General features: G+C 49.0%; 2 protein-coding genes across 4 annotated transcripts in view; one reads left to right on the top strand and one right to left on the bottom strand.

Moving 5' to 3' along the window:
* Window positions 1-6,505, top strand: part of SCN8A (sodium voltage-gated channel alpha subunit 8) — a gene marked incomplete at both ends in the record, with an annotated part of 135,092 nt that extends 128,587 nt beyond the window's left edge. For all 3 annotated transcript variants that reach the window (XM_080705436.1, XM_080705435.1, XM_080705434.1), the window contains 2 exons: window positions 1,651-1,921; window positions 5,358-6,505. In XM_080705436.1, coding sequence (XP_080561562.1) covers window positions 1,651-1,921; window positions 5,358-6,505 — 1,419 coding nt within the window. The remainder of the gene's footprint in view (window positions 1-1,650; window positions 1,922-5,357) is intronic.
* A 5,795-nt stretch (window positions 6,506-12,300) lies between these two features.
* On the bottom strand, window positions 12,301-13,017 carry TMDD1 (transmembrane and death domain 1; the record flags this gene model as incomplete). The annotated part of the gene is made up of 1 exon (XM_080704885.1): window positions 12,301-13,017. One exon carries the CDS (start codon window positions 13,015-13,017, stop codon window positions 12,301-12,303), a length of 717 nt encoding a protein of 238 aa, XP_080561011.1.
* Between the last annotated feature and the right edge of the window lie 2,592 nt (window positions 13,018-15,609).

Below are 15,609 nucleotides of genomic sequence, written 5' to 3'. Positions count from 1 at the left end.
GAAGAAGAAGAGGAGGAGGAGGAGGAGGAGGAGGAGGAGGAGGAGGAAAGAAGAAGAAGAAGAAGAAGAAGAAGAAGAAGAAGAAGAAGAAGAAGAAGAAGAAGAAGAAGAGGAGGAGGAGGAGGAGGAGGAGGAGGAGGAGGAGGAGGAGGAGGAGGAGGAGAAAAGAAGAAGAAGAAGAAGAAGAGGAGGAGGAGGAAGAAGAAGAAGAAGAAGAGGAAGAGGAAGAAGAAGAGGAAGAGGAAGAGGAAGAAGAAGAAGAAGAAGAAGAAGAAGAAGAAGAAGAAGATGATGATGATGATGATGATGATGATTTGAGTATGTTGGCAAGTGAACTGGGCTAAGGTATGGAGTGTGTTCTCCCTTTGTCCTTGACCTCTCGGAGCCCCCGAGGAACAGAGAATCGGATGCTCACCATATTGCTCTGGCTTGGCCAGAAAGATTTTAAGAGACAACCAAAAACCAACAAAGGAAAATAAGCAGAATGATTCTTTTCCTACTTTTCCTACAAGTTCGAGGTAGGATTTGGTCACTATTTTCTCACCTTCTGTGGCCCACAGGTATGTCTTTGCAGGATGTGTCTAGAAGCTAAAACAGTGCTTCCGGCTGTCTTAGCAGAAGAGGGAGAAAGTAAGAGTCTGATGTCCTGATTTCTTCTCTCAAACTGAGACCTTTTTGTTGTGGGGGGTACTGGGGAATGGAACTCGGGGGCATTCTACCTCCAAGCTACACCCTCAGCCCTATTTTTTATTCTTTATTTTGAAACAGGGTCTCACTGAGTTGCAAGGGGCCTCACTAAGTAGCTGAGGCTGTCCGCGAACCATGATCCTCCTGTCTCAACCTCCCAAATGCTGGATTACAAGCATGCACCTCCATGCCCAGGTTTAAACAAAGCCTTTTTAAAAACAGATTTGGGGCTAAGACTCAGCCTCACACTTTGTTGGTTGTTATTTTCTGATTTCAGAGAAGCAAGATTAGATTTCCAAATGCCTCAAAGTTCCTTATGTAGCATTCATTTAAAGCAACTTTAAAAAACCAACAAACAACCACAACAAGAAGAACAGAAACTTTAAGATTGAATCTTGGGCCAGACATGTTGGCTCACACCTGTAATTCCAGTCTTGGGAGACTGTGATAGGAGAATCACAGGTTTGAAGCCAGCCTCTGCAACTTAGTGAGGCTCTGGGCAATTTAGTGATACCCTATTTCCAAATAAAAATAGAATAGGGCTGGGAGTATAGCTTGGAGGTAGAATGCCCCTGGGTTCCATCCCCAGTATCACACAAAGAATAGTCACCAAGGAGAAATGTTGAGTGGGAAGTGCTAATCCCACTAGGAAACTGGGCATGAGCAATGGGGGCAGATGGCTCTCCTAACACTTGGGTGTCAAGAGAAAAGAGGGAGACCAAGAGGGGAAGCAGGAAGACCGCCAGCAGCATGTGCCAGCAGAAGGTCAGAGTGAAGAGTGGCAGCTTGAGAAAAGCTCTCCAGGGGGTGACGTATGGGAAGCTCCCTATAGAGCAGAGAAAAGAAGTGTTCAGTGTTACAGAAAAGACAGCAGGGACTGCGTGCATGGACAGGCATTGCAGATCTACCTGGAAAGGCTGCCATTAATCCTGTTGTATCTTCTTCCCCTCTCCCCCGCCCTAGAACAAAATCCAAGGTATCGTCTTTGACTTTGTCACTCAACAAGCCTTCGACATTGTAATCATGATGCTCATCTGCCTTAATATGGTGACAATGATGGTGGAGACAGATACGCAGAGCAAGCAGATGGAGAACATTCTCTACTGGATTAATCTGGTCTTTGTCATCTTCTTCACCTGTGAGTGTGTGCTCAAAATGTTTGCCCTGAGGCACTACTACTTTACCATTGGCTGGAACATCTTCGACTTTGTGGTGGTCATCCTATCCATCGTGGGTGAGTAGGGTGGGGGCAGGGGAGGGAGAGGGCCCTGACTGGTCTGGAGGGTGACATTCCTGTGGGCACATCAGATCTCATGGGCCTGAGATGCAGGTGGTAGGTGAGCCCCTAAGTCATCTTAGTCCTGCCTAGCAGGTTACCTGGTCACTGAGTTCACACAGAGCATTCAGAGGAGTGTTGGGTTATAAAGGCTTTGACTCTTAGGGGGGAAAAAAGTTAAGATTTGATTCTTACTTTTAGGGAAATTAAAGTTTAGCAGGGAAGGTAAAAGAAACTTGTCATTAAAACAGAGAGAGAGAGCCAGGTGTGGTGCGCATGCTTGTAATCCCAGCATTCGGGAGGCTGAGACTGGAAGATCATGGTTTGTGGACAGCCTCAGCTACTTAGTGAAGTCCTCTGCAATTTAGTGAGACCCTGTTTCCAAATCAAGAATAAAAAATAGGGCAGGGAGCCGGGTGTGGTGGTGCACGCTTGTAATCCCAGCATTTGGGAGGCTGAGACCGGAGGATCACGGTTCGCTGATATCCTCAGCTACTTAGTGAGGCCCTCTGCAACTTAGTGAGACTTGGTTTCAAAATAAATAATAAAAAATAGGGCAGGGGGTATAGCTCGGAGGTAGAATGCCCCTGGGTTCCATCCCCAGACCCGCAAAAAAAAAAAAAAAAAAAAAAAATAGGGCAGGGGGTGTAGCTCAGAGGTCGAATGCCCCTGGGTTCCATCCCTAGACCTGCAATGATGATGATGATGATGATGATGATGATGATGATGATGATGATGATGAAGAAGAAATATACATATAGGCCTAGAGTGGTGGCTCATGCTTCTTATCCCAGCATTTGGAAGGCTGAGACAGGAGGATTCGGGTTCGTAGATAGCCTCAACTACTTAGTGAGGCCCTTTGCAACTCAGTGAGACCCTGTTTTAAAAAATAAAGAATAAAAAATCGGGCTGGGGTGTAGCTCAGAGGTAGAATGCCCCTGGGTTCCATCCCCAGTACCACAAATATATACACATACATACATATACATATATATTTAAAAATATAAAAACATTGAGAAAGGCATATATGTGTGTATATATACATTTATATATCTTTAGTCAAGCATGGTGGTTCACACCGATGATCCCAGTGCTTGGGGGGATATAACAGGAGGATTTCAGGTTTAAGCCAACCTTAGCAACTTAGTGAGTCCCTGTTTCAAAATAAGGGCATTTTAAATAAGGGCATACAAAACATAAGGGTGTAGCTTGGAAGTGGAATGCACCTGGGTTCACTTTGCAATACCAAAACATTATATATAGCCGGGCGTGGTAGTGCACGCTTGCTTGTAATTTCTACTCTTGGGAGGCTGAAACAGGAGGATCACGAAGGTTCGAAGCCAGCCTCGGGTGGCTTAAGAGACCCTGTTTCCAAATAAAATATAAAATAGGTCTGGGAGTGTAGCCCGGAGGTAGAAGGCCCCTGGGTTCACACACACACACACACACACACACACACACGCGTGTGTGTGTGTGTGTGTGTGTGTAGCTGGAAGTATATATAGCTCCAGTATATGTGTGTGTGTGTGTGTGTGTGTGTGTGTGTGTGTGTGTGTGTAGCTGGAAGTATATATAGCTCCAGTATGTGTGTGTGTGTGTGTGTGTGTTTTTAATCCCCAGTACCACCACAAAAAAGGTGTGTGTGTGTGTGTGTGTGTGTGTGTGTAACTACAATAGAAGTATGAAGCCACATGTGACATAGTGGTGCACATCTGTAATCTCAGCTACTGAGAAGGCCGAGGCAAGGAAGATTACAAGTCCATGGCCAGATACACATTCATTCTTCAAAACTTTATTCAGAAGCCGGGCATGGTGGCGCACGCTTGTAATCCTAGGGCTTGGGAGGCTGAGACAGGAGGATCACACAGGTTTGAAGCCAGCCTCAGCAACTTAGTGAGACCCTGTTTCCAAAAAATATATAAAATGGGTCTGGGAGTATAGCCCAGAGGTGGAAAGCCTCTGGGTTCCACCCCCAGTACCACCAAAAAATAAAAATAAAAATAAAATAATGAAAAATAGGGCTAGAGGTGTAGCTCAGAGGTAGAACACCCCTGAGTTCAACCCCCAGTACCACACACAAAAAAAAACAGTAACTTCCTTCAGAGCTGGGTGTGGTTGGCCACACCTGTAACCCCAGCTGCTTTTCATCTTTGTCTTCTCACCCCCCCTCTCCTTACTCTACCACACTAGCCTCGTAAGCTCAGGAGTGGCTTTTAGCTCAGTGCTTCTAGTTTTCTGAGCTGAAAGCCGTACGTAAATCAGAAACCAATTTAGTAGATAAAATGTCACGGCATTAGTAGGATACAAACACAGGTGAGACCTGCGAATGAGCGGGCCCTTCACTTAGGCTCACGGCGCGTCCTTCAGATTAAATGCCTCCTGTCAGCCCGCGTTCCGTAGTCTTGCCAAGGCCTGGATGGCGAGCAGTGCGCTGAGTGGAGAGAGCACGCCCGCGCCCCCTCCAGCCTCACTCCCAGGCTTTTTTCATCCTCTTTCAAAGATGCTGTGAAGTTGGTGGCATTAGCAAAGTTACTAACACTTCAAAATCAAGGGTAGCCGGGACCTCTCATTCACTGCTGTAAATCTTGTATATTTGATGGCAGTATAGAGAGCAAGTGATAGATCCTCAAAACTGTACACACTCGCATTTGAAAAAACTAGTTGTCTTTGAGTAGGAAACCAGATAAGTGAGGACCCACTCATAAAAAAGAATACCATTCGTTCGTTAAAATGAATAATCTTACATTATTTTAGTACAAATTAGAGAAAACAAATTAGAGATCTAAAGAGATGAATCTAGGAAAACAGATGTACTATACTTTCCTAAACACAGTAGAATGCTATGAATTATTTATGGGTTCCTACATAGTGAAATTGTAATGTGTGATACATACTTGAGGATTGTGGATGCTTCCAGGTATAAAGAGAGAGGGAGCAGATTTGGTAAAATGCTAGCCTCTGCTAAATTTGTATATTTTACATATTATTATTTCATTGTTTTTTCTACTTTTCCATATGTTTTTGATTTTGCTGTTATTGTTTTGCAGTAATGGGTATTGAACACAGGGCCTTGTGCATGCTAGCACTAAACTGCATCCCCAGCTCTTCTTATTTTATTTTGAGACAGAATCTCACTAAGTTGCCCAAGCTGGCTGCAAACTTATGATCCTACTGCCTCAGCCTCCTGAGTAGCTGGGATTACAGGTGTGTATAATCCACACACTTACTTTTCTATATATTTGAAACATGACATTTTTTAATTATGAATTCAGACTGAATAATAAAGCACTCATTCTACAAAGTCCTTTGAACACAAGAGTTCCACAATTCCAGGTAACAAGAAGCAAAGGTCATCTCCAAACTCAGTAACATAACTTCTGCTTTCCTCTCTTAGGAATGTTCCTGGCTGATATCATTGAGAAATACTTTGTTTCCCCAACCCTATTCCGAGTTATCCGATTGGCCCGTATTGGGCGTATCTTGCGTCTGATCAAAGGCGCCAAAGGGATTCGTACCCTCCTCTTTGCCTTAATGATGTCCTTGCCTGCCCTGTTCAACATCGGCCTTCTGCTCTTCCTGGTCATGTTCATCTTCTCCATCTTTGGGATGTCCAATTTTGCATATGTGAAGCATGAGGCTGGCATCGATGACATGTTCAACTTTGAGACATTTGGCAACAGCATGATCTGCCTGTTTCAGATCACAACCTCAGCCGGTTGGGACGGCCTGCTGCTGCCCATCCTGAACCGCCCGCCTGACTGCAGCCTGGATAAGGAACACCCGGGGAGCGGCTTTAAGGGAGACTGTGGGAACCCCTCAGTAGGCATCTTCTTCTTTGTCAGCTACATCATCATCTCTTTCCTCATTGTCGTAAACATGTACATTGCCATCATCTTGGAGAACTTCAGTGTAGCCACTGAAGAAAGCGCAGACCCTCTGAGTGAGGATGACTTTGAGACTTTCTATGAGATCTGGGAGAAGTTTGACCCCGATGCCACCCAATTCATCGAGTACTGCAAGCTGGCAGACTTTGCAGATGCCTTGGAGCATCCTCTCCGGGTGCCCAAGCCCAACACCATTGAGCTCATTGCCATGGATCTGCCGATGGTGAGCGGCGATCGCATCCACTGCTTGGACATCCTTTTTGCCTTCACCAAGCGGGTCCTGGGAGATAGTGGGGAGTTGGACATCCTGCGGCAGCAGATGGAGGAGCGGTTTGTGGCATCCAATCCTTCCAAAGTGTCTTACGAGCCAATCACAACTACACTGCGGCGCAAGCAGGAGGAGGTATCTGCAGTGGTCCTGCAGCGTGCCTACCGGGGACATTTAGCAAGGCGGGGCTTCATCTGCAAAAAGATGACTTCCAATAAGCTTGAGAATGGAGGCACACACCGAGAGAAAAAGGAAAGCACCCCATCCACGGCCTCCCTCCCGTCCTATGACAGTGTAACTAAGCCCGACAAGGAGAAACAGCAGCGGGCAGAGGAAGGAAGAAGGGAAAGAGCCAAAAAACAAAAAGAGGTCAGAGAATCCAAGTGTTAGAGGCGGAAAACAATGAAATACTACTCCGGCTTAACATTTGCAAGTGAAAGATTGTTTACAAACTTCCTGAATATTATCAATGCAGAACAGCTGTGGAGATGCTGTAACCTGAAGATCTATACCAAACGTAGTCTGCTTACCATGTGACACAGTTGCATCTTGAGCAGTGACCTGCCCAGGGCAAAGGACCCTGCTCCCTGGACTCACAGATTTTCTATTGCTTGGGCAGGTGGTTACTGCATGTTCCACATTCAGTCAATGCAACTTAGGACAAAACTAACAGGATACAAAAACAGAGGAGAGGCTGCCGGGACCAGCATATTTCCGTTGCAGCCAAATGGATTTTATTTTTTCATTTTGTTGATTCTCAGAAGCAGAAAGCATCACTTTAAAAGTTTGTTTGTTCATGCAAACTATACTGCATTCTTACATTAGTTAAGCTAAGCAGCAAAAAGAAAAAACACACACACTCACACTTAGCCCATGTCATTTAATTGTCAGTTTCTTTGACATAAACCGCATCTTCTCCACATGGGCTTCACGTGGTTTGGAGATGGGTGGGGGAAACAGTCAGGTTTTTTCAGGCTGAGGAGGACTTACTCAGGCCAATTCCAAACATTGTGCTCGTTCAATGCGTAGAAATGATTTGCATGCTGGCATGCCGTGATCAGAAGTCATGCATGAGATCCATACACCACAGGACACTGCTAATCCTGTCCCCTGCATTGGCTCAGCCTTTGGACAGGACCCAGCCCTGCACCGTTCACTGTATTTGGAGAAAATGGTAAGAGTTCCATACTGGCTGCAATTCTTTATGAGTTCTTAGAAGTCTTTCATACACCTTCTGGGTAGGGAAACATAACCAACCAATTGACCACAACCAACAACAAATAACAAACCCAGTCCAACAAGCAGATGGATCCGTTGTGTATATATGTTTAACAGACATCTCTAACATACAGCCATTGTTGCACATTTTGCAAGATGAACTATTTAATGCTGCTCTGTGTCCAGTACATGGGGAGCCTTTGATCTCGAATGGCTTATACTATTAATGTCACTGTAAAACCAAATCCTAGGGCTAAAAAAGGTTCATTTGTATCTTGCAATATTTATGATGGGTTTAGCCTTCATACTGGAGAAGAGACGCTTATTTGGGAATAGAGGTAGAAGTGCTACTCAAGGTAGCATGTTATCTCTGGGAAGTTTTCTGGAGAACTTCAAACAGCCTTTTGTTGGGGGTTCTAGGGTGCTTATTCATTTAGTGTCATGTCCTTTCGCGGCTTTCTCTGGGCTTGGGTCCATAGGGAGAGGGGTTCAGGGGTTCTGAACTGACTTTCTTCTGCAGAGGGGCTGTCACAAGCTCACACCTGCATGGCTCCTCCTGCCTCCATCACATTTCTCCACTGAGCAGAGCTTCCCTTCCCACCCGCACAGGCTGGGGGAGGGCGGCATCATTGGAGTGTGGCCATGGTCTCTTTCTGTTACTATTAGACTAACAGATACAGATAGAGCTGCCTCTGAACCAAGCCCACTTGGTTTCTTTACCACACTGGTTTTCATAGAAAGTGACTGGATATGAGTCCTTCGGTACGTTCCACCTTCCCCCGGCACCTTCTCTTTCAGCCAGTTTTGCTCCCTGCTTAGCGACCTGCCCGTTGTCATTGGAGGGTGGCTTCTGGGGGAGCGTCATACCTTCCATTCCATCTCCTGCTTTATGGAAGACAGTTCTTAGTCCAAGGCTATCTCATCTGATGACTAGGGTTCAAAGCCAAGATGCTGCAGTTGAATGTTTCAGGAAGTCTAATGAGTGAGGGGAGATTTTAGTATGTGAACCAAATCAAAATAAATTCTTCCTGAACCATACAGTGGGGGGAGGGGAAGACCATAATCAGACACACCAATCTGCCTTGCAGTAGAACCACTTTGGATGTAACTTCACAGTCCACTTGACTCGTTTTGCATAGAACAAACCACAGCAAGTCAGTAAGCAGAGCTTTCTATTCCGTTGGACCATTACAAATTCTGTCCAGCTCTCTTGGCCTGCTTCTGCGGCACCATGTAGGGTTTTATATTACACCCAGTAACAGGTTGGGAAGGCATTTCTTCAGTGCTCACTGTAGGATGAATGTATAGTACCATGTACAGGCTCCATTGTAAACAGCACAAAACAGAAGCTGACATGTGTGGTTATTCTTTTTAAGAGAATTATAAATACTGTAATATATAATTTTATTTTATTGGCATGCCTTTTTGTAAATACAAATTACTAACTTATTAAATAGGAAATGGCTTCTGGCTTATGCCATTGTCATGTTTATTTTTATTTTTTATACTTTTCTTTCTTCTTAGAACTTAGATGCTGTCAGCCAATGTACATCCCCAAACCAGACAGACAGACAAAAAAAAATTTTTTATTGCTAATGGTCTTTTCCAAAACAACAAAAAATATATATTTTTGTTCCAATGTGCAATAAATTCTAACCACTTCTATGCAAGATTTGGCTAAACTGAATTGTTCTTAGGTCTTGAGATGGGCAAAGAGCTCTACAGCCCCGCTAGGTACACCAAGCGCTCATGCTAGTGATGTCATTAAGCTACTAGAGACTATTACTGAGATTTTTCTGAGATCTGACCTTTTCCCTCCCCCAGCTCCTGATCCCACCCAGCAGGCTCGCTCCTCAGTAACACATTGGCCCGCTCCATAGGACAGAAGCCACCTCCGCTCTATCTGAAGTCTCACTTTTTTTTAACTTCTCCCAATTCTTCCCGCTCTCCCCCTCCACTCAGCCACTCACCCACTCTCACCCATCCTGCTCCACACTTCTTTGGTAGTAAATGACACCATCACCAGCAGTTTACACCCGCAGTCAACAGGCATTGAACCGAAAGGATCGGCAGTGACGTTTTCCCACACGTCCTGAGTGGGTGGGTGGCAACGCTTTGCCAAATATTAATGAAGCCAATCAAAAAGCAGCAGCAGCCACAGTATCACTGCACATATATATATATAGATATATAAATATAATATAAATATTTATTTTTTGTAGCCGGGTCCTTGGTGCAGTATTTATACTCCACAATCCACCTTTAAAAAAAAAAAAAAAAAAAAAGGACAAAAAGCAAAAAGATGTGTGATGCTGTTAACTTAAAACGCAGAGCCAAAGCCACGGCGCAGCGGCTGACATGGTTGCTGGTGTGTGAAAAACACTTTCCCTCTCTTTCCTTAACCTCCTTATTGCTTAGGATGAGGAGACTCCATATTTAGAGCAGAGGGGGAGGGCAGGAAGAATTTCCAAGTCAACCTGTTCTTGCCCCTTCCCCAATGAGCCGCTTTGGGCATGGGGAACTGGCTGAGGCAGAGATAAACAGAAAACCCTTTCAAGCCCCTGGAGCCATAATGCCCAGAGGGGTTCTTTTCTTTTTCAACACAAACAATGTAAACTGTAAAAGACCAATAGTGTATTAGTGAATGCATGGAGGCCAACGCTGCCCTAAATGAGAAGTGATTAAAAAAAAAAGTACATCACTACTATAAGCCAAAAGGTAACAAAATAAAAGTGACCCTTTTTACTATACAAGGGAAGCCTGTCTTGGTGTGTGTTTGTTGCTTGACTATCCCAATTTTTGAGTCCTGGGAGGGGTCTGGGAACTGGGAATTTAGCATATTTGGGGAAGTAAGGGGAAAGAAACCAAAGGGTCTTGCAATTCTAGCTAAGCTGAGGTAAGAGAAGAGCTAGGTGGTGACTCTCCCAGACCCTGCATTTGCCCATCGCATGTGGCATTCCCCGTCCCAAGCTGGTGCTTAGAGACCCCTAAAACTCTTCCTCACTCAATCCACATGGCAGAGCCCCTGGAGAGGACCTCAGCCAGCCCAGCTACACTGGCCTTAGTTCTGCCTTTCTCATCAATATTTTTAAAATGATAATATAAGCCTACCCCCGTCCCCCAAAACTAGGACAAGCACGATGCGCACCAGCCTCCGCTCTGCCAGCTAGCACCGGGCCCTGCCCTGCACCGCCCCACAGACAGGCCAGCACATTTGCCCAGGGAGGGGCACCGCCTCTGGGGCGTCCTCTAGCCCGCGTCTCCTGGTCCAGGAACTCTCTCAGGAGGATCTCGAAGTGCCCACAGTAGTCCACTCCAGTAGCTCCACTCTGGAAAGAGATGGCTGGTAGGTCAGCCCCCGTCCTCGGCCCCAGCCTCCAGGCCTGCTGTGGAGGTGAGATCGCCACCATGGGTTATGACTTTGTGACTTGAGTCCTGGGCATCTTCTGTGACGATGCCTCTTTCTTTTCTCAGATGTTGCCCAAAGTTTTGCAAAAAGCTTCGTTCATTTTCAGGTAGCCCCCATCCCCTAAAGAATCAGCTGCAACTAGTCAGCCAGGGGACATCAGGAGAGAAGTCTGGGTTGGGGGTGGGGGCCAAGGTTTGCCGCAGAGTCTGCTGTAGCTCAGCTCTGCGCGTTCTTGGATCCCCCTTCCGAGATTACCAAGACTTCCTTCATTAAAACGCTCCTGAGGTACCCCTACCCGTGCCCCCCACTGCTGTTTGCTGTACATAGAGGCTAAGTGGGGTAGGGTGGGGTGGGCAGGTGTGCACATGCGGTGTGTGTGTGTGTGTGTGTGTGTGTGTGTGTGTGTGTGTGTGTTGTGTGAAGAATGTATATAGGTAAAGGGGAGTGTGGTCCAGTGGTTCCAGAAAAGGGACAGAAGTGTATTCTATCCCTCCTTTGACCACTGGCTCGCTGTGTGGCCTTGGGCAAGTCACTTAACCTCTCTGTGCCTCAGTTTCCCCATCTGTAAAATGGGGATAATAATACTGACCTACCTCACAGGGGTGTTGTGAGGCTTTAACTAAATGTTTTGTAAAGTGTTTTGAGATACAGAGGCAAAGGCGCTAGGGAAGGGCAAAGTATTATTTGGACCTAAGGAAGATGAAACGGTACCATAAATGCTGCTACTCTGAGAGCCATTTTAAACTGCACTGCTCCAACCACCCGCTTCTCATCACCAGGACAGCAGGTCGAGAAAATGTCTTTCCTTCCACTTGCTTCGGGGGTCTGTGATTATTCTAGACAATTTCCCCCCTTGCTGTATCTCCTTACTCGTCCCTTCCACTTGTCCCCTGTTCTGTTTATGCGGAAATGGCAGAAATGCTTGAGAAATGAGAATGTATACGTGGGTTGGAAGTTTATAGTCTGAAATTTCAATTTTACTTTGTACTGTACATCTTTTTACTTTAGACTTTGCAATAAAGGGTTACGTCGATCTTGTTTTCAACTCTCCTCTTGGACTGGCCTGTCATTCTGTCATGGCGCTGGCCCCAGGCCCGGGACTCAGGTGGGTGCGAAGGGCGTGGAGGCAGCTGCCCCTGCGAGCTCCCTCTACACGACTCAGACGCGGAGCCCCCTGGCCTGGTCCCGCCACCGCCTCCAGCTCCCCGCGGGGCGCAGCCGCCATGGGGCTCACGCTTGCGAGCCGGGCTCGGGTTTCAGACACCCCGCCGGGCGGGAAGGAGGTTTCCCTCCACCGAGCAGGGTTCCCTGATGTGTGGCAGGGGTAAAACCTTCCTTCTGGGGTTCTGAAGGTCTGTCAAGTAATGCATATTCCTGCTTAGCACCAGGCCCGTGCCCGCGGTGGTGGCTCTTCGTGGGAAAATATCTGCCAGACCAGACAGCCCCGAGCCGGCGGCCGCGGGGGCTCCCGCCCTGGCCCGCCCCCGAGCCGGGCGCCAACGAACGGACACGCGCGCCGGCTGGGCTCATCGCTTTTATAATCCGCCCGGGGCGGCGCTCAGGACCGGGCGGCCGAGGCGCGGGGCTCCGGGCCCGGGCCGCCGTCGCCGCCCGCGACCCACAGCGTGCAGGGCACGAGCAGCGCGCCGGCGCCCAGCGCGCCCAGGAAGCCCGAGACCACGCCGAGCGCCAGCGGCGCCGCCCAGCCCGCCGGGCTGCGCTCGTAGGGCGGCCGCGGCGCGCGCTCCACCGCCAGCCGCAGCGCGTCCCAGGCGGGCGCGCCGTGCGGGGCGCGCCGGGGGCGCGGGGCGGGGGCGCGCGCGGCCGGGGCGGGGGCGCGCGCGGCGGGCGGGGGCGGGGAGCGCCGCCCCGCCCCGCGCAGCCGCAGCGCCGCCTGCTGGTGGAGGTTCTTGCCCAGCTCGCGCGCCACGTCGGGGCGGCCGCTGCGGCGCAGGGCGCGGGCCACGCGGTCCCAGGGCAGCGCCGGGGCCTCCGCCGCCAGCCAGGCCGCCAGCGCCGCCCGGCAGCCGCCCGGCTCGTCCCCCGGCTCCGCCCGCCGGCCCCGGGGCCGCGCCAGCCGCTGCTCCGAAAGCCGGGCCAGCTCGGCCTCCACGTCGGGCTCCGGCGCCGCCAGCAGCGACCGAAAGTGGTCACACTCCTCCGCGGTCAGCAGCTCCGCCAGACGGACCGCCGCGTGCGGGCCCATGGCGTCCAGGGCCGCCGCGGGACGCAGCGCCCAGCCCCAGAGCGTCAGGACCAGGGCCCGAGCCGCCATCGCGGCCCCGACGGCGACCAGGCTGCGCGCCCGAGGCTCCGGGCTCGAAGGCTCCGAATGCCCGCGGGGAGCTGCGGATCTGAAGTGCGGGAGAGGACTCTGAAGAGCCGGGGAGGGCGAAACACTCGGGCTGGGGGCCGCGAGGGGCCTCCAGACCTCCAGGACGTTCTGGATGGAACCTGGAATGAAAGGATTGCCACACCCAGAGGTAGGGTGGAACTCCTGGCCCTCCCTGGCCCCGGAAGGCTAGAATTCTGCGCCTCCGTGTTGAAGGGCCTAATCTAGGCCACCTGGCTGTCTCTGCTATCCTTCAGATTTGGCCAGTCTTCCTCTCTTCTACTCCACTTTACCATCCCCTCGCCCTCCACCAGAAACCCCTAGGCCTGCCCCCTGCCCTGTATCCCCAATACCCAGTCAGGTCCTGAGTGTCTTAAGGGTGCCCTCGTCCTTTCCCATCCTCTCACACCTGTGCTAGACCAAGCCCCCATCCTTCTAGTTAGAAGAGCACCTCCTCAGATCCCCATCCCCTCACAGCTTACCCAAGCTTGTTTCCTTCCCCCCAGGAATCTTGGCTCTGGGTCTCCTCTGGCCCGGATCACACTTCCAGATGCCTGCGGCCCCCTGACAGGCACACAACCCTTAGCCCTGGCTCCAAATGTGCCCCTCTCCTAGCCCCGCCTCCAGCACACTGACACTCCACTGTCTCCCCCAATACAGTGTGAAATCCACTCATTGTCCCCATAGCAACCAGAATATAACAGATGTTCAGTAAAAATCTGTTGAATCATGGGTTGAATTTGGTATATACTAAGGATTGAACTCTGGAGCACTCTATCTCCAAGTTACACCCCCAACCCTTTTTATTTATTTTATTTATTTATTTTATTTATTTATTTATTTTTGGTGGTACTGGGGTTCCTGGAAGCCCTTCTACCTCCGGGCTACACTCCCAGACCTATTTTAACATTTTTATTTGGAAACAGGGTCTCCTAAGCCAGCGACCACGGCTGGCTTCGAACCTGCACGATCCTCCTGTGTCTGCCTCCCAAGCGCAGGGATTACAAGCGTGCGCCACCACGCCCAGCCCTTTTTATTTTGAAATAGAGTCTCCCTGAATTGCTGAGGCTGACCTGGAACCTGCAATCCTCCTGACTCAGTTTCCCAAGTATTAGGATTACAAGTGTGTGCTGTGCTCAGCTTCATTGTGTGATTTTTTTTTCTTTTTTGGTATTGGAGATTGAACCCTGGGACATTCTACCTCCAACTTACACTCCCCAGCCTTTTTATTGGGTGGGGGGGACACTGAGGATTGAACCCAGAGGCATTCTGCCCCTGAGTCACACCTCCAGCCCTATTTTATTTGTGTGTGTGTGTGTGTGTGTGTGTGTGTGTGTGTATGTGGTACTGGGGATGGAACCCTGAGGCTTTCTACCTCTGGGCTGAACTCCCAGACCTATTTTATGTTTTATTTGGAAATAGGGTCTTACTAAGTTGCTGAGAGCCTAAGTAGCTGAGGCTGGCTTCAAAATTTCATGATCCTCCTGTCTCAGCCTCCACACCCAGCTTGTAATAGTACTGGGATTACAAGCGTGCGCCACCACACCCAGCTCCTGTTTTATTTTTATTTGGAAACAGTCTTGCTAGGTTGGTGAGACTCTATTTGTTGAGACTGTGAACCTGCAATCTTCCTGTATCAGCCTCTCAAGTACTGGTATTCAACCATGTGCCACCGTCCCCAGCTTTATTTTTTATTTTCAAACAGGGTCTAAGTTGCGGAGGGCCTCATGAGGTTGCTGAGGCTGGCCACAAACATGAACTCCTCTTGTCTCAACCTCCCAAGTCCTAGGATTACAGGCATGCACCCCCGTGCCTGGCTCCCTTTTATTTTTTATTTTCAAACAGGATTCAATAAATTGCTGAGACTGACCTTGAACCTTCAATTCTATTCCAGCCGCCCAACTATTGAGATTACAGGCATGCTCCACCATGCACAGCCATTGTGTGAATTATTAATTTGCCAGTCAGCTCCCTGTCTTGGTCACACACAAGAGGCTTCTTTGTGGAGCCCCAGCTCTTAGGGAACCTGGAGGTCCTCTTGGTGAAGTCCCAGCTGACTTCCTCTGCCTCACTTCCCCCCACTCCTGGCCATGCTTTGTGCTCCTGTCACAGATCCCACTGCTGGTGGCCCAGCCCCACATGGATGGTGCCAACCATGCTGCTCCGGCCTCCATTTGGCTGGAGCTGTGCAGTCCCTTCACACCACCACCTGTCCCAGATCTTTTCTGGGCATTCTTGAGATAACCTTTGCATCCTTCATCTGGCACTGATCTTGAAATTAGAAGACTTATTCAACAAATTTTTTTCAACAGTGTCTTCTAGGTACCAGATAATTGTGTCAGATAAAGATTTCCATAGGAGCCAGGCATGGTGGCACATGCTTGTAATCCCAGTACTTGGGAGGCTGAAACAGGAGGATCTCAGGCTCGTGGCCAGCCTCAGCTACTTGGTGAGGCCCTCTGCAACTTAGCAAGACTCTGTTTCAAAATAAGTAAATAGGACTAGGAGCACAGCTGGAGATTCAATCCCCTGTAA

Source organism: Muscardinus avellanarius (assembly GCF_963383645.1).
Source record: "Muscardinus avellanarius genome assembly, chromosome: 11".
Classification (NCBI taxonomy): Eukaryota; Metazoa; Chordata; class Mammalia; order Rodentia; family Gliridae; genus Muscardinus; species Muscardinus avellanarius.
This window is presented reverse-complemented; position numbering and strand designations above follow the sequence as displayed.